Source organism: Pituophis catenifer, unplaced genomic scaffold, assembly GCF_029215685.1.
Source record: "Pituophis catenifer annectens isolate HBS135680 unplaced genomic scaffold, rPitCat1.0.hap2 SCAF_2, whole genome shotgun sequence".
Classification (NCBI taxonomy): domain Eukaryota; kingdom Metazoa; phylum Chordata; class Lepidosauria; order Squamata; family Colubridae; genus Pituophis; species Pituophis catenifer.
Window position 1 is genome coordinate 279,635,657 of NW_027256882.1, and position 24,599 is coordinate 279,660,255.

A 24,599-nucleotide genomic window follows, 5' to 3' on the forward strand; every position below is an offset into this window, starting at 1 on the left:
CGTTAAAATAAGTCCCTCCCCCGAAAATAAGCCCTCCCTGAAAATATTTAACCGCATGCGCAGCCTGTTCCCACTATTTCCTCTGGTTAGGGTTAGGGAGACAGAGCTGGAAATCAGGTAAGATGTCAAGAGGAGCCCCGTCTTGCTCCACACGCCCCCAAATAATGAGACCTTCTCGAAAATACGGCCAAGAGCTTATTTCGGGGTTCAAAAAAATATAAGACAGGGTCTTATTTTCGGGGCAACACGGTACATCTACCACCGGTGTAAAATGGTTGACAATCTGGGAGACTAGACTATACGTACTTTGTGGTTTTATATACCACAAAGTACGTATAGTCTAGTCTCCCAGATTGTCAACCATTTTGGTTGATTTTATATACGTACTTTGTGGTTTTAATCGCATGAGGGAAGTTCTTGACTGATTTTCAGAAAACAAATTACAAATTTGTTGAGCCATCATATAACAAATTACAGTATATGAGCAATCTGCTCATATATGTGTGATGCTTTACACAATTCAATCTACCTTGTATTGGTGTAGCAACATTTGAACATGAGCTGATCCAAATTTCCTTGTTCAGCTTACTGTAATGTAATGTGGAGACTACAGACAGACATCTGAGCCCCAGAGGGCATGTGCAATAATGGAGCATTTTTGTATTTAATACCAAAAATCAGCACTTCCTTCTAGGGAACAGGGTTTTCTTGCTTCACCACTGTTAACCTTTAACATTCTCCTTTTGGTAGAGTTCCTACTGCTACTTGCTAGCTCTGTCTAGTATTGACCACAGCTCATATAAAGATGACTGTTTTAAGCTTTTCGGATAGGACAGACTAGAACAATACTGTGCAAAGAAAAAATAATAAGAGTATTTCTGACTCAAAACCAGATGGATATGCTATGTTTCAATGAAAGTATTTCTAAGTTAACTGTGCAATACTTAAATTGGATCTATTTGGGATAATCCTTATTTTGTAACCATGCATTTAAATTTACTAAATCTAAGAATTGTGAATAAAGGTTCAGAGGCAGTATTCTCAACCTGATTTAGGACTCTGATTCATTACTGGCAGTCCTTAACTTATGACCACAAATGAGACCAAAATTTCCATTGCTAAGCAAGGAGGCTTTTAAGTGAGTTGCGCCCAATTTTAAAGCCTTTTTTGCCAATTTTTTAAATGAATAACTGCAATTGTTAAGTGCATCACACAGTTGTTAACCAAATCCAGCTTTCCTCATTAAGTTTGCTTGTCAGAAGTCATTTGGGAAAGTTGCAAATGGCGATGACATGATCCCAGGATCCTGCAAACATCATAAATATACGTGTGTGGCAGGGGTGGATTCTACTTACCTTTACAACCGGTTCGCAGCGGGGCTGCGCTCTCTTCTGCGCAAGTGCAGAAGCGTTTTGATAACATCGGGATCAGTGGGCGGAGCCTCCCGCCCGTTTTACTACCGGTTCTATAGAACCGGTGCGAACCGGGGGCAACCCACCACTGTTGCGTGGGTTGCTAAGCGCTCCAATTTTGATCACATGACTGTGTGAGGACAGTCGTAATTGACTTTTTGTGATGCCATTGTAACTTCAAACAAGTGGTTGTAAATTGAGGATTACATTTAATAGGAATAGCATAATCTGCCATCAGGAATCTATCTAATATATAAGCCACTTGGGATATCTATGTGGTGTCTTACAAAAATAATTAACTGATGCGTTTTGTTCTTTTCACTGCAGACAGTTCCTCAGATAACAACTCTGTCTTGGTATACTACGTTGATTCCGTTACTCCTGGTCTTGGGTATCACTGCAGTTAAAGATCTAGTGGACGATATTGTAAGAATTTTTGCTTTTCACTTTTTTAAAAAATGTATAAAGAGTGATATAAGATTTTCAATAGAGCAACAGACAAAGGAAAACAGAGCAGATTACTGGGTTCCCTAAATTAAAAGAAAGGAAAGGCATGACTTTGCTTCTCAAAAGAGCTAGTTTGGTTGTAATGGTTAAGGTGCTGTCTTAGAAACCAGGAGACAGAGAGTTCTAGTCCCGCTTTAGGAATGCAAGTTGGCTAAATGCAGGGGTGGGTTCTAAATTTTTTTACTACCAGTTCTGTGGGCGTGGCTAATTTTGTGGGTGTGGCTTGGAGGTCATGTGACTAGGTGCCCGTGGCTAGCTGGTCAGAGTCATTTCTGGAAGGTCCTCGCACTTACGACCAGTCCTTGCACTTACGACCAGTCCTCGCACTTACAACCCGACTCATTTGTTTGCTTTTAACACTGATCAGCTGTAGGACGGCCCTTTGAAGCCCCGCGACAAGAGTTTAAACAGTTTTTTTCCTCTAGTCATCAGCTGGGACTCAGGAGGCAGCAATAGATTGGGGGTGGGACCAAATAAAAGGTAAGAATAACGTGGGTGGGGGGGTGGGGACGGGGGGAAAACCGGTTCGGTGATGTCATATTGTCACCGCTACCGGCTCGGCTGAACCGGACCGAACCAAGAGGAACCCACCACTGGCTAAATGGCTTTGGGTCAGTCATTCTCGCACACCCCAACCCACTCACAGGGTTGTTGTTGTCATGGTGAAAATAGGAGTAGGAAGGAGTATTAGATTTGTTCACTGTCTTGAATTACTTATAAAGTAATAAAGGCAGGATAAAAATCTAACAAATAAATAAACATATGTTGCAATTATTATGCAGATACCTTCCTGATAACAAGTGATTTAATTGCCTGAATTATTATTATTATTTTCTGAAATATTTGGTGCATTATCCCTATCCATCGAAAGTAGGAAGAGCTCTTGTGGGAGGAGAGATACTTTTAATATTATGATCGTTATTACAGCTTCTTCATGTTAAATAATGAGAGTCTTTTTAATATCGTTTCATTTATTTCTCCTTTTAGGCACGCCATCGGATGGACAATGAAATTAACAATCGAACATGTGATGTAATCAAGGGCAAGAGGTACTATAGTGAGATATCGATATAATTTTCTAATTATATATATAATTTTTTTACAGGTGCAATGGTTATTAACTTGGGGGGGAGGCAGGAAAAATGAGGGTGCCCTGGGCACACACACTAATCTCCCACTTAGTGAAAAAATTCTTTATTGTCTCTTTCTCATGATCCATTTGAAACATTCTGGTATAGAATCAGCTACCAAGGATTGTGTGTATTATTCACAATTGAAGTGTAGGATTATATTCATGATATTTGAAGCTGTTAAACTTTTCATTTCTGTCTATCATGCAAATATTTGATTCTCAGTTTCAGGCAAATTTCTGAACCTGATTTCTGAAATCAAAAGATTGCTTCACATTGGCTCCATTTAACCAACTGCAGTGGTTTTGTACAAACACACAATTACTTTTAGCTTTCCATCTGGTTTGATTTAATCTGAATTGGTTTGGAAGTTCAGACTGGATCAATGTTTCAAATCTGATCAGCTTAATTTGAATTGAACTGGTAATCTGACTTGAATCCAGTTTGTACAAGTCTAATGTTTACATAGCGGTGAATTTGTGTCAATCATTAGATAATTTTCAGCCACGTGCATAACAAATAACTAAGTAAATAATTTTCCTGAATGTTACATAGTTGAATGATTCTAATGTCACTTTTGAAGTAATAAAATGGGGAAGAAAAATCAAGATCCAATTTGGGTCGATCACTGGGACCAGAGGTTTACTCTTCCAAGTTTTCAGATTCGTGCTGGAGCTCATCTTCAGGGAACTTCTCTCTACTGGAATATGTGCTTTGGGCTATTCCATTCTTTGTATTTATGTGGTGCCTTCCTAATGGTTGATTGGTGTGTTGATGGCTGGCGATGCATGCTAAACATTTAAAAGTTTTTATAGGGAAGTTTGCATTACTGTTCTATACATTTTTGGAGCAAAATACTAGAAGCTTTACTTTAATAATTATTACATTATAATTTCATTTCTGTGTATATAATGTACACATTTCTATGTGTAAATATCTTGCTACTTAGTTTTCAGAACACAAAATGGAAAGACATTGCAGTTGGCGATATCATCCGTTTGGGAAAAAATGCATTTGTTCCTGTAAGTACAAAAGCTTTGAATGTGTATAAATTTACGTTGAAAAATTAAATGTTGCACTGATGTACATTTAATTTATTTTGTTTATTTAACTAGGCTGATATTTTATTGTTGTCCAGTTCAGAGCCAAATAGCCTTTGTTACGTAGAAACAGCTGAATTAGATGGGTAAGTCTGTTTATTTTCACTTTCATTCTCCAAACATGTCCAAAATATTGCTTGTGTGTTGTCTTAACAACAGATTTACATTCTTACAGAATGTAATTTTAGGGAACATATTTAAACATTAAAATATTATATTTTATTCCATTTGCATATTTAGGACATGAAGGAAGTAAAGCTGAAGTATTGTTGTTAAAATAGTATTGTATATTGTTTGTAGGTTACAGTTTATTATTGGGAATATACATAGATCTGTCAATATACAAAACATCTTGCTTTTAAGAACTAGGCAACTAATTCTGTTTGAAGGATATAAAATATAAGTGAGAGAAATATAGCATGACCAATCTGTTAAAATGTATAAATTGTGTTTTTTCCTGTAAATTATGGTGAGGCTTTCTTCTTTTAAAGAAGAAATTTATCATTCTTGTGGTTCATCTTGTTTGGTTGGCTGTTGCTCTCTAATCTGGTTCAATAGTATTTTAGTTCTCCTATATAATCACCGCACAAATAATATGAACAAGGTGACACAAACAGCTACAAGGAGCCATTTCCCATTGTCATACAATGGCAAAAAAAGGAAACTTTTATATGCTGGTTCTATGTACAGTAGTTCCCATTCTCATTTTTAAAAAATGCTTTTGTTTTATTTTCCTTAGCAAAATGATATAATTCCCCCAAATGACCATGAACCACCATATTATATCTCTAATCATCCCATGCAACTTACTTCTCTACTTTGTTAACAAAATGCATTGTTAATTAGATTTAATGGAGAAAGAAGTAGAGCAGCTTGTAATCCATGAAATTACTTGGCCATGGGGCACATCTAGAAATTGGAATACAATTCATTTTGAGATTTCATGCAGGGAAGGCTTATAGATTTTGCCCCTGTTGTTTTATTCACATTTTAAATATAATAACCAGAAAAATAGGAAAGACGAAATTTAATAAAAAATAAATAAATGCAGAGTCTTAAGCAAACTTAAAAAAAGAACTGAAATCCTTCATTTATCTTCTTAAACTTCCACCACTGCAACTTATGTCTTTTTCTCTCTCTCTCTTTCTCTGCTAGTGAAACCAACTTAAAGTTCAAAATGTCACTGGAAGTAACAGACAGGTGCCTTCAGGAAGAAAGTGCACTTGCAGTATTTGATGGTTTGTTCAAACATACTTTCCCTTTTTAATGTGTAAATTATCTTTAGAAATTTATCTTCCATCAAATCCAAAGATTTTTATCCAGTCTTTAAGACAAGGAACTTTTTCACATGTATACCGAAAAAACATTTTAACAAGCTCAGTAACCAAGAAAACCGCATTAACATTAGGACCTGCTGTTCCCTTTTACTTCTTAGTAGAAGCCATTAAGTTTGAAACATTTTTCCATTGCATAAAGCACATATTCTTTTCTATGTAACTACTTAGCTTCTCCATTCTGATTCTCTCAGTCGTTTGTGAACTTCTCCATAAGCTGCTTTATTAGGTGAAATTCTGCATGAGATGCTTACATTGAAAGAAAAACTGAAGTATGTTCCTATTGCATATCATAGAACGGAAAATATTAAATTTCTGCCAAATTCAATGAGTTGCATTTAACCGCATAAGAATGCCATGGAACTCATTCCCTGCATTCTTCTTCCAATAACATTCCAGCTCATCCATGTGGAGGTGAACATTTAAGGGCTCCTCTAAATAGAAGGAAAGTGAACTTAGAATGAGGGGAAATGGGCCCATTCATAGTTCGATTTACTATCTTCGAGAAGAACCCCCACTTCATAGATGTCTCCATCTCATTTGGGGAGAGAGTATCCCTCCCAGTGGTGGAATTCAAATTTTTTTACTACCGGTTCTGTGGGTGTGGCTTGGTGTGGCTTGGTGGGTGTGGCTTGGTGGGCATGGCAGAGGAAGGATACTGCAAAATCTCCATGCCCACCCCACTCCAGGGGAAGAATACTGCAAAATCTCCATGCCCACCCCATTCCAGAGGAAGGATACTGCAAAATCCCCATTCCCTCCCCACTCCTGGGGGAAGGATATTACAAAATCTCCATTCCAACCCCACTCTGGGGTCAGCCAGAAGTGGTATTTGCTGGTTCTCCGAACTACTCAAAATGTCCGCTACCGGTTCTCCAGAACCTGTCAGAACCTGCTGAATAGCACCCCTGATCCCTCCTTCTTAATTCCCTATGCTACTGTTGTTTGTAGACACAATTCCAGAAGCAGGGAAACTTTACACCTTTTATCTTATTGATCATTAGGGGCATTAGAATAAAGATCAAATGGAAAGATTTCCTGTTGGTTGCTTTCCTGCTTGAAAGACAGATATTCTCAGGTGCATCCTTCCAGCTTGGCTCTTATAAGAAAAATGCTTTACTGTACTTCCTTCTTTTTTTAATCATTTTTACCTACCATGAAGGTAGAAAGCTCAGAGATGCAAGCCTTTAGTAGCAGAAGGTAATTACAGTAATAAACTTAATTGTCATTCTGACCATGATCCTCTGTCTCCAAAGTGGTACATAAGAACTTGGTTCCGTTCATACAAATTGGTTGTGCAAAATACAGACTCTAACTAGGATTCTTCAGATTTTGTATGCATGATCCACCCTTTTCCAGGGGCCTTCTGAAGTTATAATCAACATTTTCAAGAGGCTCTAAAATGTGTCAAGAAAAGGAGTAGCACCTGTAACCCCCTCCTATGTGTGAAGGACAGATAGACTTCATTTAGTGACTGTCTTGTTTAGTGATGCAATTTTGAAGTGATGAAAAAGTAACTTTGCCAATCCTCACATTTATGGCCTTCTTGGAAAAGTTGAAATAAGATCATAAGTAGAGCCACAGTTTCACTTAGCAATCGCTTCGCATAACGACTAAATAGCCAGTCCCAACTGTGGTAGCTAAACAAGGATTACTTGAATTGCACGTCATCTACTGTTCACTTTCCAGATAGAGCAATCTGCCACGAAAATATTTTAAGTATAATGTTGTGATCTAAAATCTTTTCTTTCCTCTTGCTGCTCTTTTTAATAACCACCTAGGCCTGGTAGAGTGTGAAGAGCCCAACAATCGTCTAGATAAATTTACAGGCACCATGATATGGAGAGGAAAGAGATATGCTTTGGACTCTGATAAAATTTTGTTGCGTGGTTGTAAAATCCGGAACACAGAAGTATGTCATGGACTTGTCATATTTGCAGGTATCTATCGAATGAATGAAATATCACTTGCTGGCTTTTTGATGTAAAAAGAGACAGGTTTTTTTTCACAAATGTATATTCAGTTTTTGACATGTTAAGACTATGATAAATAATACAACATAATAAATTGCCAAATATTCTTATTATGCACCTACGAAAATAAATGTGTATTATTAATATGTGTCTGAAAATAATGACATTTACACTGTAGTTTTTATGTGATTTTAGGGTCTGATACAAAAATAATGAAGAACAGTGGAAAAACACGGTTTAAAAGGACCAAAATTGACTCGCTTATGAATTATATGGTATACACGGTAAGATATTTCAGTTTATTTTTCCTCCTTGGTATTTAGTTAGGGTTAACAAAAGCTGTGGCACAAAATTGTTTACTGTTAAAGTCAAATATTTATCATGGTATCAGGGAAGAAAGTTTCTGGCTTCCTTGCAACCAGTCCTGACAAATAGAATGCAGGATCTATATTTATATAGATATATCTATACATCTTCTGCATAATACCTCTTCTTAAATGCAAATAGCGAATAGAAACAGCCTTCTTCTTCTTCTTCTTATGCCATATCCGTCATCGGACGTTGGCAGGGGTGAAATCTACTTATCTTCCCTACTGGTTTGGAAGTGCACATTCCATGCATCATGTGCGCACTTGGACCCTTTGGGCATGCGCAAGGCCTTCTGTGCATGCGCAGAGGGTCAAAAACAGGTCACTTCCTGGTTAAAACCAGGAAGTAACGACGTCCGGACAGGTCTGCGGAGCCTCGTGCTGCCGCTGCTACCGGTTCTCCAAACCACGTGCCGCTGCCACTACCGGTTTGGCTGAAGTGGTCCAAACTGGTAGCATTTTACCCCTGGACATTGGTGATAATTTTGGTGATCCTATTTTTATCAACAGCTGCACGAAAAAGTGCTGCTGAGTTTTGTCCAAACCAGTCCCTTAGATTTTTGAAGCCATGATCTTCTTCTGCCTGGACCTCATTTGCCTTCAATCTTTCCCTGGAGGATTAAGTGAGGTATGCCGTATGTATTTTTCGGGGTGTCGCATCACATGTCCAAAATATTCTAACTTTCGCTTTTTAATGGTTTTGATGATTTCCCTTGGCTTTCCCAGACGGCTTATTACCTCATTTCTGATTTTGTCAACCCAGCTTATATGTAACAGCCAGTGGTGGGTTTCAGAAATGCTTACCACCGGTTTGCCCCACGCGTGCATGCTCGCTTTGCGTGCGTCTTCCACATGTGTGCCCGGCCTCCCGTGTATGTGCTTTGCTTATGCACGCACCTTCCGCGTATGCACCTGTCCTCAAAAATGTGGCTAAATAGGACATCTTTATGCAGGTGGGCAGGGGCAGGTGGGCAGGGGCAGGTGGGCACCCACCCACAGTCACCGCTACCGGTTCACCTAAACTGGTCTGAGCCGGCAGAATGCTACCTCTGGTAACAGCCATCTATAAATCCACATTTCAAATGCTTCTAATCTCTTCAAGTGGCTTTCTGTTAGATACCAACTATCCACTCCGTAGAGCAGGATAGAAAAGATGTAACATCTGAGAAGCCTGATTTTCAATTTTAGGCTTAAATCGTGACTACAGAAGTACTTTAGAAACAGCCAGCTGCTCCTAAAAGAGGACAAACGGCTCTTGCTATTATGAAGTTCTTCCTAAAATCTGTTCAACCCACTGATCCTTATCTTGCCACCTGCAGCAATAGAAATTGGCTCTGTTCTTTGTCCTTTATGACAGCCTACCTCACTTATTGAAAGATGATTACCAGATTATTATCACTTACCTTTAGACTCACCTCTTCAAGCTAAGCATGGCCAACTCTTTCAGTAGTTTCTTATAGAGTTTGAATAGAGAGTCACGGGAAGCCACTGTGAAGATTATGGAAATTTTTAAAAAATACATCTAATTATTTATTTTGTGCATTGTCCTATGCAATTTCTGATCTTATTGTTTGGATTCATATCAATAGAGAGTGAACAAGGTGGTGACACCTTTATTTTTGATATTAGTTCAGTCTTTGTGCTGGTGAGTTGCCCATATCATTCATTAGTTGTGCTACAGTAAGTCTCTTATTAGGACAGAACATTCTAAACTCATTTGCAACAGCAATGATCAGATCTGTTTTTCTCTCCTCTTCAAGCACCAGTGTGTGAATCTGAGATTCTTCATGATAGCTAGGGGATAGAATATTATTTCATAAGCATGGTTTTGGTTGTATTTATATTTCAGATTTTCGTGTTACTCATCCTGGAGTCTGCCGGTCTGGCTATTGGACACACTTATTGGGAACAACAAATTGGCAATTCTTCTTGGTATCTCTATGATGGTGAAGATAATTCCCCTTCATACCGCGGCTTCCTTAACTTTTGGGGCTACATCATTGTGCTTAACACCATGGTTCCCATATCCCTCTATGTGAGGTAAGAAAGACAAGAACCTTCATTATGGTTTGAGTATAAGCTTGAAATTGTTCTAATAAATCAGGAGTTCCAGTCGTTGTTTGAGAAGCAGAAAAATGTGTCCCTTCTCTGATTAGGATATGGTAATTGGCAGGTTTGTAAATAGCAATAGCACTTAGACTTATATACCGCTTCATAGTGCTTTACAACCCTCTCTAAGCGTCAGCATATTGCCCCCAACAATCTGGGTCCTCATTTTACCAACCTTAGATTAGGGTTGAATCAACCTTGAGCTGGTGAGAATCAAACTGCTGGCAGTTGGTAGAATTAGCTTGCAATACTGCATTCTAATCACTGCGCCACCATGGCTCACTAAATACTAATGTAAGAAATGGGTATTCTGATTTAAAAATTGCTTTGAAATGTAGAATACCAGACAGTATTGCTTAGCATTGCAGAGCCTGAGTGGCGTAGGAGGCTAATGCCTCCTACTAAGGCAGCATTTAACATCCAGCTGCCTGCAATTACTGCGAGTTCAATTCTCACCAGGCTCAAGGTCGACTCAGCCTTCCATCCTTTCTAAGGTGGGTAAAATGAGGACCTGGTTTGTGGGGGCAATAAGCTGACTTTGTATAAAAATATACAAAAGTATGAAGGCTATTGCTTAACGCATTGTAAGCCGCCCTGAGTCTCCGGAGAAGGGCGGCATATAAAAATAAATAAAAATAAAAAAATAAAAAAATAAAAAAAATTTATAGAATCATAAGAATTGGAAAGTTAATTGTTGATACACATTCTTATTTACTCAGTGCAGGACTTCATATTCTTTACAGATGGCTGATGAGCCTCTACACATGTACATATTTGATGAAGAGGAACCCACCCCATCTCTCAGGAATTGTCCCAGTTTTAAAAATCCAAATTGGTATATATATGAAAATGCATCCATAAAAATTTCACTTAATTCTATAGTTTTCTACAATCCCTTCAGAAATTGCTTGATTCATTGGTCATGTCAGGTTTCGAATAATGAGCCCAAGCAAATAAGAACTCCAAGGCTGGATTCTTCCTTAAAGGACTTCTTTATTGGGTACATCATATCAGCACACTTAAATGCAAAACCAACTTTAATTATTCCCCGGGGTTACAGTATAATTAAAATAGCATATGTCCCCCTCCCCAAGTGTTGCCAGTCACATTGTCCAATAAAGTCAATTGGCGGGCTTCTTAGGCACTCCCCTATTTTCATCCGGCACCTGCAGAGATGACCTTGATTCCCAAGAGAAAGATTGGTATTGTGTCTGGCAATGCATTACAACCTCCTCCCCACTCCCCAGTGGTGGGATTCAGCTGGTTTGGGCCGGTTCGGATGAACTAGTTGTTAAATTGCTGGCTTGCTCCGCCCCTCCCCTCCCCTCCCAGGACTCCCCACACGCCTCGTTTTGGCTCCCAGGTAACTGCAGGGAGGCCTACTAGGCCCAAAATGGGGCACAGGGGGGTGGGGGTAGGGGGGTGCAGCGCAGCCCCCTGTGGCCCGTGTTTGCTCCCAGGAGGCTGCAGGGAGGCCTACTAGGCCCAAAATGGGGTGCGGGGGTGCGGCGTGGCCTCCCCGCAGCCCATTTTTCCTCCCAGGGGGCTGCAGGAGGTTGAGTGCTGCCTGTCACACACCCCTGGCCACGCACACCAGGGCCACGCCCAGCCAGCCAGTCATTAGGGCAGAGAACTCGTTGTTAACTTATTTGAATCCCACCACTGCCCCTCCCCATACAGTGTGGCAACTGAAAAGCGTGAAAATGATGTCAGTCCGATTCGGTTTGAAGTTGATAGGTCATTCCTTACTACTTCTCTAAAACAATTCTTGTTCAATGTTTCTTGTGCACTCAAGTTCTGAAAACTGGGTAATCTTTGTGGTTTCTTACTCACTAGTGTTGAAGTGATCCGTCTGGGCCAAAGTTATTTTATCAACTGGGACTTGCAGATGTATTATCCAGAGAAGGATACAGCTGCAAAAGCAAGAACTACCACTTTGAATGAACAGCTGGGACAGATCCACTACATCTTCTCAGACAAGACAGGCACATTGACGCAGAATATCATGACTTTCAAAAAATGTTGCATAAATGGACAAACCTACGGTAAATCTAGTTTTTATTATGAATGATTACAAGACATTCATGGTATGGAGGAAAAAAACCCCAAATAATTGATTGCTATGAAAATCATACTGAAAGTATGTTCATCAAATGTTCCTCATCAAACCAAGAAGATCTGAGGATTAAGCGGGACGCCACAAGGATAAGTCCCCCATTCTTCACTATTTTCATTAATGACTTGGGTGATGAGATGGAGGTGATGCTTATCAGATTTGTACATGATAAAAAATTGGGGAGAATAGCTAATTTCCTGAAAGGTAGAAATTCCAAACTAGATTATCGATAAATTGGAGAAATAGGTTGAAAATAATAGTATGAAATTGGATAGACAAATGCAAATTACTTAGAAAATTACTTAGAAAAGAAAATAAATCACACAGGTATGAGATATCTAGTTAATTAATACTTGTAAAAAAATTGTTGCAATAGTCGATTTCAAGTTAAGTATGAGCCAGAAGTATGATGTGATCGCAAAAAGGGCCAATGTAGTTTTAGAATAAAATCCACAAAATTATAATTTCTAAATTATTCATTTCCCTCTGCTTGGCTTCCGTCAAAATCCAGCTCAAGCACTGTGTGCAGACTGAAACACTACACCTCAAGTACTATTCAGCAAATGAGAATGGGTTCTGAGAATGAGAATAATTGTTCAGGGCTTAGAAAGCAAGCTCTATTGTGTTTTCCCCAAAATAAGACCTAAGAGGAAAAACAAGCTCTAGCATATTTTTCAGGATGCTCGTAATATAAGCCCTACTCCAAAAACAAGCCCCAGTTAAGATTGTCAGCCAGACGGACGCATTTAGTACTGTATTTCCTCGAAAATAAAACCTAACTGGAAAATAAGCCCTAATGCATCTTTTGGAGCAAAAATTAAGATAAGACCTGGTCTTATTTTTAGGGAAACATGGTATGAAGAGAAATTGAAGGAGTTGTTTATGGTTAGCTGTGGTAAAAGACTATGATGAACAGATTTGGCAGCACTGAAAAGATGTCACATAGAAGAGTTCTCCCTTGCTCCAAAATGCATAATATGGAATAGAAGGCAGATTCCGAATGAATTTTAGGGAAAAGGCAGTGGGCTCCTATTTACTGGATTGTTGAGTGCTCAAATGGAAGCATCAGCTTGGGATGCTTATATTTGGATTCCTGCAATAAGCAGAAAGGAAAATTCAAAGACCCCAATATCTCCCCCCACCTTTATGATGCCATGAATTATTCCTTCACTGATTGGTATAATCAACTTACAAGATTGCTTGCCACAAAGATAAAATAGCTTTGAGTGACTGTAATAAAACATTAGGCAAATGAATGTAATTATTTACAGTATGGCAAGACCAGACGGTAACTGTGCAAACAAGAATTTCCCTTTCTCCTGGAAACCCTCAGCAGAAGATTAGGTTGATCTGCCAGATATTTTTGGCTATGTCCACATGGAGCAGCAGCTGGAAGATGAAATCGCTGATAATCTTGCCTCAGCTGTGCAAATTCCCATCAGGGTCTGTTTCTATGCAGCTCTGACTTCCTACAGTACTCTTAGAAACACAGGGTTGAAGAAGATAGGTTCTTCTGATAAGACAAGATAGTGCTTGCACCAGAGTTGATATTTTATTTTGCTTTTCAGGAGAATGCAGGGATAAAACAGGCGAAGAGCATAATCATTTAGAAGTAAGCATAACCATTTATCTATTTTTTTATTTTTACTTTTATTTAGTTATTAAATTTATATGCTTCTCACTATCCAAAGTGGCTCTCTGCAAATTTGGTGGAATTCCAAGACAGGAGAGAGTGTCTGTCTCCTGCATATGTCTCTTACAACTTCAAGGAAAGGGGTAGAGGGGCAGGCTTCTGCTGTTTCTAATTGGGTAGACCATGGACTGCACGGGAGTACGTGTCTTTTTGAACTTTGGGTACTGAGTGGTGATGATCCATTGTCTGTGAGCCAATGTTTATGATCCCAGGGACCAACTAGATAATCCTTGGAATCTGTGGTGAAATGTAAAATTTGTTGCTACCAGTTCTGTGGGCGTGGCTTGGTGGGCGTCGCTTGGAGGGGAGGTCATGTGATTGGGTGGGCGTGACCAACTTAATTTTTTTTACTTTTTTAAAGCATTTTTTACTACCTATTCGCCCGAACCGGTAGTAAAAAAATGCTTTAAAAAAGTAAAAGAAAAGGTTCTGATGATCACAGCTGTGCTGCACAGTCATTGGAACCTTTTTTTCCTTTACTATTCGGGTGAATAGGTAGTAAAAAAATGCTTTAAAAAAGTAAAAAAAAAAAAAGGTTCCGACGATCGCGCGGCACAGCTGTGATCGTTGGAACCTTTTTTTACCTTTTAAAGCATTTTTTTTACTACTGGTTCACCTGAACCGGAGTGAACCAGTAGCATTTCACCCTTGCTTGGAATATATATCTCCTTGCTCAGTTTTCTTATTTACTTGCTTAGAATTTAAGCACTGGATGAATCAATCTGAATTAAATTCCTCATACAAGTCATGAAGAAAACCTGGTCTTTCTCTTTCCCTTTTTCTTCTCAAATTTCACTCCTTTCTGGAGCCGGTGAAAGTGTCTAAAGGAGAGTAGTGGATGGTTATAAAAGGCAGAAATGGGCGGCTACAAAAATGGAAAGAATCAGTTTGTCTCATCTTGCATAACCTGGTCCTGACTGGTGTCAGGACAACAGGTGCTTAAAATTACTGAAAATAAAACTGGAAATAGAGTAAAGTGATGCAAATTTGGTGGACCATCTAACTAGCCCTGACAAAAATTATTTACAAGGATTTAAGGAAGCCATAGATGATGATGAGGATGATAATTTTGCTACCTGCAATAGGTAGCTTTGTGGGATTGAATATGGCAAATTTAAAATGTGTTATCATCTGGCAAATTTGAGCCAGTGCATATTTTCCCGTTAGTGGATTATTGATGATTCCCAGTTCAGTAAATTATAGTATAGGCAGGAATTGCTTATGTTTTATTTCAGATTTAAATTAATTAGGCGAGGACAGGGATGTCAAACTCAAGGCCCGCAGGCTGAGTCTGGCCCACAGGCTGCTTAAATCTGGCCCATGGGGCCACCCTGGAAACAGTGAAGGACTGGCCCATGATGCCTCTGCCAATGCAAATGGAGTTTGTGAGGGCCACATGCGGAGCATTCGCTGGCAGAGGGCTGCAGGAGGCCGTTGCAGCCGAAAACGGCGCTCTGGAGCCCATTTTGTTTCGGCCACCACAGGTGCCCCCAATATGGGTGATGTTGAGGTGGCCACGCCCACCCTGGCAAGGCCATCCCCCCCATTTATTTACAATTATTTGTTTAGTGACTGTCCAAAGTTACAACAGCACTGAAAAAAGTGACTTATGACCGTTTCTCCACACTTACAACCATTGCAGCATCCCAATGGTCACATCAGTGGTGGGTTCCTCCTGGTTCGGTCCGGTTTGGCCGAGCCGGTAGCGGTGACGATATGACGTCACCGAACCGGTTCTCCCCCCCCGCCCTCCCCCCCACCCCCACCCACATTATTCTTACCTTTTATTTGGTCCCACCCCCAATCTATTGCTGCCTCCTGAGTCCCAGCTGATGACTAGAGGGAAAAAACCTGTTTAAACTCTTGCCGCGGGGCTTCAAAGGGCCGTCCTACAGCTGATCAGTGTTAAAAGCAAACAAATGAGTTGGGTCGTAAGTGCGAGGACTTGTCGTAAGTGCGAGGACCTTCCAGAAATGATTCTGACCAGCTAGCCACGCCCACCTAGTCAGATGACCCCCAAGCCACACCCACAAAATAAGCCACGCCCACAGAACTGGTAGTAAAAAAATTTAGAACCCACCCCTGGGTCACATGATTGAAATTTGGCTACTTGGCATATATTTATGATGATTGGCATGTATTTATGATAGTTGAAATGTCCCAGGGTCATGTGATCACCTTTTCCGATCATCTGACAAGCAAAATCAATGGGGAAGCCAGATTTACTTAACAACTGTGGTAGGAAAGGCATAAAATGGAGCAAAACCACTGTCTTGCTTAGCAACAGAAAATTTTGGATTCAATTGTGGCTGTAAATTGAGGTCTACCTGTATTATTATCTCAGGATTCCCCCACCCAGCCACCGTATTTCATTATGGCAACATGGGCATTACCTTTAAATCAGTGGTGTATATAAACCCCTTAATATTCAAAATTAAATATTCTGGGAAGTAAAGATAGTAGCTGATGAGCATGCAGATGGGAAGATCGGTGCCATGGGTGCTCTGTTAGGGAATTAGATCAAGGGATTAGTCATTATTTAAAATAATACCTATAATTACTATGTTGTATTTTATTTTTTTATTTTTTTAGCAAGTTGATTTAAGCTGGAATATATACGCAGATGGAAAACTTAATTTTTACGATCATTACCTGATTGAAAAAATTAAAACTGGGAAAGAAACTGAAATTCAGCAATTCTTCCTCCTTCTGGCAATTTGTCATACTGTGATGGTAGATACTACTGATGGTAAGTGCTACCTGGCATGATCTGATATACTCCTACCCCAATTTCCACCAAAATAAGATCTATCCTGAAAATAAGACCTAGCATGTTTTTACGCATGTGCCTAATATAAGCCCTACCCCAAAATAAGCCCTACTTAAGAGCCTGCACAGCCGGCCACCCATCCTTTCCCTCGGTTGCTTGCGGTGTCGCGGCCACAAGCTCCACAAGGGAGTGGAGCTGCCCCATGTGCCCCACACCAGCTTACCTCAGAGCCTCCACAGCCAGGCCATCCATGCCCCGACACCTGCCTCGTAGCGGCAGCATCAGCAGCCATGTGCAGCAGGAGCCCACATGGCAGCTGGCCCACTTCTGCTTCTTTGACTGCTGGTGCTGTGGCGGTGAGGTGAGGCAGGTGTTGGGGGGTGGATGGCCTGGCTGTGGGGGCCCTGAGATAAACCAGTGCGGGGCACATGGGGCAGCTCCACCACCACCACCCCACCATGTGGCAGCGGCACTAGTGAGTCACACAGCCTCCTGCCCCACCGTGAGCAAGCAGAAGTAGTGGGCCTCCCATACATGGGGGGAGGCACCCCAGAAAATAAGCCCTAGTGCTTATTTTGGGACCCAAAAAGACAATGAGATGGTCTTATCAAATACATGGTATTTAATATGCACTGTACACTGTCAAAGAATCTTATTTGTTTATTCATTTTGAGCAGCTACCCACTTCATATTTGTGACTGTGTTTAATTTTCAAAATCTCTTATATCTTTATTTTTCCAAAGCATATATTATTTAAATATATTATTTGAGGACCCAGTTTGTGGGGGCAATAAGCTGACTTTGTATAAATATACAAAAGTATGAAGGCTATTGCTTAACGCACTGTAAGCCGCCCTGAGTCTCCGGAGAAGGGCGGCATATAAATCAAATTAAAAAAAAAAAGGAACATCTGACCTACTATTACAATATTACTATCATATGATCATTTGTTGGCCAATATTTGCAGTGCTTAGAAACCATTTTGCTGACATTGGTACTCAAAGCATTCTCTTATCTCATAATTTTCCACCTCCTAAACTCTAGTCCATATTAAACAAATTTATCTTGGTTATCAACTGAATCAGAAGCATGGTTGCTTGCATAATATCCTTTACTTCAGTGTTTCTCAACCTTGGAAGCTTGAAGATGGGTGGACTTCAACTCCCAGAATCCCCTAGCCAGCAATTGAGAAACACTGCTTTACTTGCTTCTCAGTTGTATATGAGGTCTTTAATAAACTATGATTTTGCAGTTCAACAGAATGAGAAACAATCATTAATTAGGTTTGGAATAAATCAGATTATTAAACCAACTTCAGGATTGGTTTAATGGCAGTGAAGATACAGGTAGTCCTCAATTTACAACAGTTCATTTAGTGATTGTTCAAAATTACAACGGTACTGAAAAAAAGTGACTTATGACTATTTTTCACATTTACAACTTTTGCAGTTATCCCCATGGCCACGTGATCAAAATTCAGATGCTCGGCAACTGGTTCATATTTATGACGGTTGCATTGTCCTGGGATCATGTAATCCCCTTTTGTGACCTTCTGACAAGCAAAGTCATTGGGGAAGCCAGATTCACTTAACAATCATGTTTCTAACTTAAGAACTGTGGTGATTCACCTCGTAGTTGTGTTACTACCTTAACAGTTGCAGTGATTCATTCATCAAATGTGGCAAGAAAGGTTGTAAAATGGGGCAAAATTCCCTTAACAAATGTCTCACTTAGCAACATAAATTTTGTGTTGTGATTGTAAATTGAGGACTACCTGTGTCCTTTTTGCCGTCATTGTTGTTCAAACCACATTCGGATGATAGAATATCTTGCCTGATAATCTGCTAAAATCTGAGGCTCAGAGGTGACGCTAGAAGGTCCTATATATTATTTTACCAGTATGGAAAAGCCACATGTGCACAATGATCCAATCCGCATAAAGCTGGTGTAATACACTAGTTAAGATACTGTTTTGGACTATGGAGAATCATGTACAAGTCCTAACTTGAGAGCTGTTGCTCTCACTTAACTCATACTAGATTACGGAGTTGTTGGAGAAGATGACACAAAGGGCAACTTTATTTTTGCCGCTTTGAGTTTCCAGGAACAAAGACTGATGATGATGACTATGTAAAAGAATGAATATATGCCAGGGGTGTCAAACTCAAGGCCCGGGAGCTGGATCCTGCCCGAGAGTTGCTTAGATTTGGCCTGCAAGCAAAGGACTGGCCCTCCGTGCCTCTGCCACCAAAAATGGAGCTCGTGAGGGCCACGAGCGGCCCTCCCGAGTTCTGTTTTCACTGGCAGAGGGTTGCAAGAAGTCATTGGAGCCGAAAATGGAGCTCAGGAGCCCATTTTCACTGGCAGAGCCCTCAGGCCACCACAGGCACCCCTGACACGAGTGATGGTGAGCTGGCCACCCCTACCCTAGCCACGCCCACCCCGGCCCTCGAGGTCAAACACAACCCTGATGCAGCCCTCAGTGAAATTGAGTTTGATACTCCTGATATATGCAACAAATAAATACTAGGAATGAGGTAGGTTTGTTAACTGCAGCATCAGTTTCCAAAGAATGTAAGGATTTCTTATTTGTTTTTTTTTTTCATCAAGGTGAGCTCAACTATCATGCTGCTTCTCCAGACGAAGAGGCATTGGTGACTGCAGCCAGAAACTTGGGTTATGCTTTCCTCTCACGCACGCAAAATACCATTACAATAAGCGAAATGGGAATTGTGAAAACCTATGATGTGCTTGCCATTTTGGATTTCAACAGTGACAGAAAAAGGATGTCTGTTATCAGTAAGTCAACAGCTTTTTTCCAGTTCTAGAAATAAATAATACCACAGAGTTCTGTTTAAGGAAGAAAATGCCTCAGCTTGTCGGTTTTAAAAGGAAAATAATTAAAATAGATGCTGTTCCAGTATAACTTCATACCAAACAGTCATATTAGCTTTAAGCTTACTTCTCCCATGCAATCAAATTCCATGTTACCTAACCCTTGGGACCATGAAGATGGTATCAGTTTAGCAGACTATGCCTCTTGCTCTTCATGTGCTAAGCCAAATAGATGACAGAGTTCCCTAAGGACAAATCACTATAGCTATATAATTCACCATTATTAGGGTTAAAATCTTTGGCAACGTGAGATGAACATCTTCTACACTTTTGCCCTAAAGTTTGATTGTATTTATTTACATCCCAAGGACTTGGAACAACTTAATTTTATTCCCAAGATTGTAAACAGTAGGAAAAAAAATACCCCTGTAACTTACCTTAATCAAATTGAGCTCTGTGGATCAGTTAAGGGACTGAGAGCTATTTTTTAAAGAATTGGTGGTGACCCCAATTTCTGTATTTTCACTGTGGTCTTCCATTGTCCACATGCCAACCTTGCAAGGTAGTCCAGGCAAGAAGCATGCCTGATGAACCAATTCTATTTTATTGTAAGGTTACCTTAACAGAATCTTGCAAGTCTGAAATTAAATTTCACTCCATCATTTTTATAGTCCAAGGGCCCCTTCTGCTCTGCCCCATACTCCATTTGTGGGCTACGCTGCCTTATATCCAACCATTCTTCTAGCTGTCCCCCCTATTTTCTAAGGTCATTCCCACATACTGTTATGTTGCTTCCATATAATGTCTTCTGGATACCTATAAAGAAATTAAAGGAGATGAATATAATTAACATTTTCTGCCTACAAATTGTTGGTGCCCTTTGCAGTGTCACTTGGGCACTTTGCAAAATATTTTTTTTGCTGATTGACTCACCAATCTCTCCAATGATTTTGAAATGCACCATCTAATCATTCACTTTTCAGAGTGAGATGGATAGCATATAAATTTAATGAATTTATCAATAAATCAGCTCTCCACTCTAGAATAACGATTGCCTCATCTCCTGCTGCATACTATATAAAAAGGAAATAAATTATCTTTTCTCCATTGGTCCTCTAATAAAAAGGGATCAACATGTACCTGATCAGTATTATCCCGACTCCCTTCATTTAGGCTACTATGGAGAACAATTGCCATGATCTGAAAGAGTCAAACAGCCCAGCTCAATCCAGGTTGCATTTTAAAGAGGAATCAGTAAGGTGGTGTATGTTTGCACAATTTATGCAAAAAAATAAAATAAAATCTGATCATTGTAAAGTGTTGGTGGTGGTCTCTGCAAAGCTGTCAAGCCACTATTCCCCTTAAAGGACCTGTAAACAGAACACTTGAAGTTCTGGAGCAGAATGAAGGAAGAACATCTGCCTATGGAAACCCTGCAAGACTTTATTATGTGCAAATTGAAAGGTCACTCTTCTTGCAGCTAGCTAGAAAATAATTGGTTCACTTAATGATGATAGTAAAATCCTGGAAATTATTCTGGAGTATTGCAAAGATTACTGTGTGGCAATGCTCAAGTGGAAGACTGCATGTATTTTCTGTAAAATATATCTGTTTAATAACTTAGCTTCAGTAAAGAAATGGTTCCTTTTTCAATTCTTTCTGTTTGCTTTTTTGTAGCAAGGGATCCCAATGGGGCCATCAAACTTTATTGCAAAGGAGCCGATACAGTGATTTTTGAACGACTGCATCCAAGAAATCCTAACAAACAAGATACTGAAGATGCGTTGAATGTAAGTTGGAATGTCTTTACCAGGATAACTATTAAAACTAGTTACAAACTGAAAATTGTTTCAGTATACAGTAGCATTTTTCTGAGACCGAAGTAGAAAGACATCTGAGAGTGAGATGGATGGTACCTAAATTTGATACATTTGATAAATAAAACAAATTAACAATTGCAATATTAAAAGTCAGGCCCCTGAAGACAATGTTATCTGGGAGGAGTTTGACCCTGTGACTCCTGAGGACGTGGACAGGATTCTGGGGAGGCTTAACGCTACCACATGTTTATTGGACCCGTGTCCCTCCTGGTTGGTGCTGGCCTCCCGGCAGGTTACACAAGGCTGGTTTCAGGAGATTATCAACGCTTCGTTGAGTGAGGGCGTCTTCCCATCCACCCTGAAAGAGGCGGTGGTGAGGCCCCTCAAGAAGCCTTCCCTGGACCCGGCTGTATTAGCTAATTATCGTCCTGTCTCCAACCTCCGCTTCACGGCGAAGGTTGTTGAGAGTGTGGTGGCAAGACATCTTCCTCAGTTCCTGGATGAAGCCGTCTATCTAGATCCGTGCCAGTCGGGCTTCAGAGCGGGTTACAGCACGGAAACTGCATTGATCGCATTGGTTAATGATCTCTGGAGGGCCCGGGACAGGAGTTGCTCCTCTGTCCTGGTCCTCCTAGATCTCTCAGCGGCTTTTGATACCATCAATCATGGTATCGTGCTGCGTCAGCTAGAGGGGGTGGGAGTGGGGGGCACCATGTTACGGTGGTTCTCCTCCTTCCTCTCTGACTGTACACAGTCTGTGTTGACGGGGGGACAGAGGTTGACCCCGAGATTCCTCACTTGTGGGGTGCCACAAGGGTCAGTCCACTCGCCCCTCCTGTTTAACATTTATGTGAAGCCGCTGGGCGAGATCATCTGTGGCTTTGGGGTGAAGTGTCAACTGTATGCCAATGACACGCTGTTGTACATTTCAACCCCAGGCCACCCAATGATGCCCTTGACTTGATGTCCCGTTGCCTGGAGGCCATGCGGGTCTGGATGGAGAGGAACAGGCTCAGACTCAACCCCTCCAAGACTGAGTGGCTGTGGTTTCCGATGTCCCGATATAGCCAGCTAACACCATCGTTGGCTATTGGGGATGAGATCTTACCCCCTCAGAGAGGGCTCGCAACTTGGGCGTCCTCCTGGACTCACGGCTGTCTTTAGATGATCATATGACGGCCGTAGCCAGGGGGGCTTTTTATCAGGTTTGCCTGATTTCCCAGTTGCATCCCTTTCTGGATCGGGACGCCTTGCACACAGTCACTCACGCCCTCGTCATTTCCCGTCTGGACTATTGTAATGCTCTCTACATGGGGCTCCCATTGAGAAGCACCCGGAGCCTCCAACTGGTCCAGAATGTGGCCGCGCGAGTGATAATGGGGGCAACTCATCGCTCCCATGTAACACCCCTCTTGCGCGAGCTGCACTGGCTCCCGGGTGTGCTTCAAGGTGTTGGTTACCACCTTTAAAGTGTCCCATGGCTTAGGACTTGGTTACTTACAGGACCACATTCTGCCACCGTTTTCCTCCCACCGACCGACACACTCCCACAGAGAGGGCCTCCTCAGGGTGCCGTCAGCCAAACAATGTCGACTGGCGACCCCCAGAGGGAGAGCCTTCTCTGTGGGGGCTCCTGCCCTATGGAAAGAATTGCCCCCAGACATACGAAGGATCCCCGACCTCCGCGCCTTCCGTTGTGCTCTGAAGACCCTATTATTTCAGTAGGCCAGTCTGATGGGATAAATGATTTTAAATTGGGTTTTAAAAGTGGTTTTAAATGGTTTTAATTGGAAGTTTTAATTTTGGCCAGAGATTGAATTGTTTTAATATGTTTTTTTAATTTTGTCTTGTATGTTGTTTTATCATGGCTGTTCACCGCCCTGAGTCCTTCGGGAAAAGGGTGGTATACAAATATATATATATAAAAAAAACTAATGAGTTTTTCTTGTACCAACATGAAATTGCACTGTTTTGATGAATTTCTTGTTCTTACTTTTTTATTGTAGTTGTTGGTGTCGATTTTATACCATAGGTCCAGACTAAACATCATTAATATATTTTTTAATTTTTCATAGTTGATTTGCCTGTATACGTCTCCATTATTTTTCCTTCCGAAGGCATCCAGTATTAATACAAATGAAAATGTCTGACTTTCTTATTTACCTCATGGCATGACTACCGTAATGCCTTCTATCTAGGAGTGCCCTTAACCTAGAAGTTTCTGTTGCACCCCGCTCCCTCATGCATGCGCGCGCGACCCTCCTGCACTCCCCTCGCTTTTGGCATGCGATGGCATGGTGGGCCCATTTTTCGCCTTCCCCAAGCTCCAGAGCCTTTCTAGGAGCCTGAGGAGGGTGAAAACAGCCTTCCGCATCCCCCCTGGAGGCCCTCTGGAGGCCAGAAACATCCTATTTGCTGACTTCTGGCGGGACTGGAAGGCTGTTTTCGCCCTCCCCAGACTCCTAGAAAGGCTCTGGAGCCTGGGGAGAGCAAAAAACGGGACTTCCCCCTCCCCGAGGTCCTCCAAAAGCCGGAAACAGCCCGTTTCCCTACTTCCAGTGGGCCAGAAGGTCTGAAAATAAGCTGAGCTCGTGTGCCCACCGATATGGCTCCACATGCCACCTGTGGCACGCGTGCCATAGGTTCGCCATCACGGGTATTTGCAGTTCTTCGTTTTGATTGTTGTGACCTGCCAGAGTTCTTAAGAGTTGAACAGCATATAAGTTTGATAAATAATAACGATGATGATTAGGAAGAATGAAAATTCATAGGAGAATCTGTTCAGATTAGAAACAAATATGTTCTTTCAACCATTGTTTTTCTCTCTTTGACAGATCTTTGCAAACGAAACCCTTCGAACCTTGTGCCTTTGCTACAAGGAAATTAGCCATTATGAATATGAAGCATGGGAGAAGAAGTTCATGGCAGCTTCTCTGGCCTTAAGAAACCGTGAGGCAGCTCTTGACAAAGTGTATGAAGAAATTGAGCAAAATCTAATTGTAAGTCTGATGGGGAACTGAGATAGGAGTTTTATTCTTTGATCTTCCATTTGACCTTACAAATGTTCTATCCTATTTATATTTTTTCACCTTGATTTTCCAGTCTATACAATAGTTATAAAGGCATATATATTCTTTTTTATTGCTTTTTTATTATTTGGAAAACATATCAGTAAAGATAATATAAGTAAGAGAAATGTAATAAAAGATGCATGAAAACAGGAAATAAGGTATGAATAATAAAACACAGGTGTTTAAACGATGGATCTGAGGCATTCTTAAAAACTAATACGTTCCAGTATACTATGGTATTAAGGATTATAACTTCAGGCCCAACCCAAGAACAACTTGGAACAATTCAGTCAAAGTTCAGTTCTTTATCTGCTCACAGCATATAGACAGAATCTTGCCAGCCAAAATCTTTATTGCTTCC

General features: G+C 40.8%; 1 protein-coding gene across 1 annotated transcript in view; it reads left to right on the forward strand.

Annotated features, from left to right (window-relative positions):
• ATP8B1 (ATPase phospholipid transporting 8B1) overlaps nt 1–24,599 on the forward strand; it is a 49,502-nt gene that overhangs the window by 5,103 nt on the left and 19,800 nt on the right. The window contains exons 4-17 of the mRNA XM_070935973.1: nt 1,740–1,838; nt 2,907–2,968; nt 3,999–4,071; nt 4,165–4,235; nt 5,305–5,387; nt 7,265–7,423; nt 7,652–7,740; nt 9,674–9,864; nt 11,770–11,978; nt 13,618–13,661; nt 16,335–16,491; nt 19,123–19,311; nt 21,025–21,137; nt 24,002–24,166. Of these exons, the coding sequence (XP_070792074.1) occupies nt 1,740–1,838; nt 2,907–2,968; nt 3,999–4,071; nt 4,165–4,235; nt 5,305–5,387; nt 7,265–7,423; nt 7,652–7,740; nt 9,674–9,864; nt 11,770–11,978; nt 13,618–13,661; nt 16,335–16,491; nt 19,123–19,311; nt 21,025–21,137; nt 24,002–24,166 (1,704 nt within the window). The remainder of the gene's footprint in view (nt 1–1,739; nt 1,839–2,906; nt 2,969–3,998; nt 4,072–4,164; nt 4,236–5,304; nt 5,388–7,264; nt 7,424–7,651; nt 7,741–9,673; nt 9,865–11,769; nt 11,979–13,617; nt 13,662–16,334; nt 16,492–19,122; nt 19,312–21,024; nt 21,138–24,001; nt 24,167–24,599) is intronic.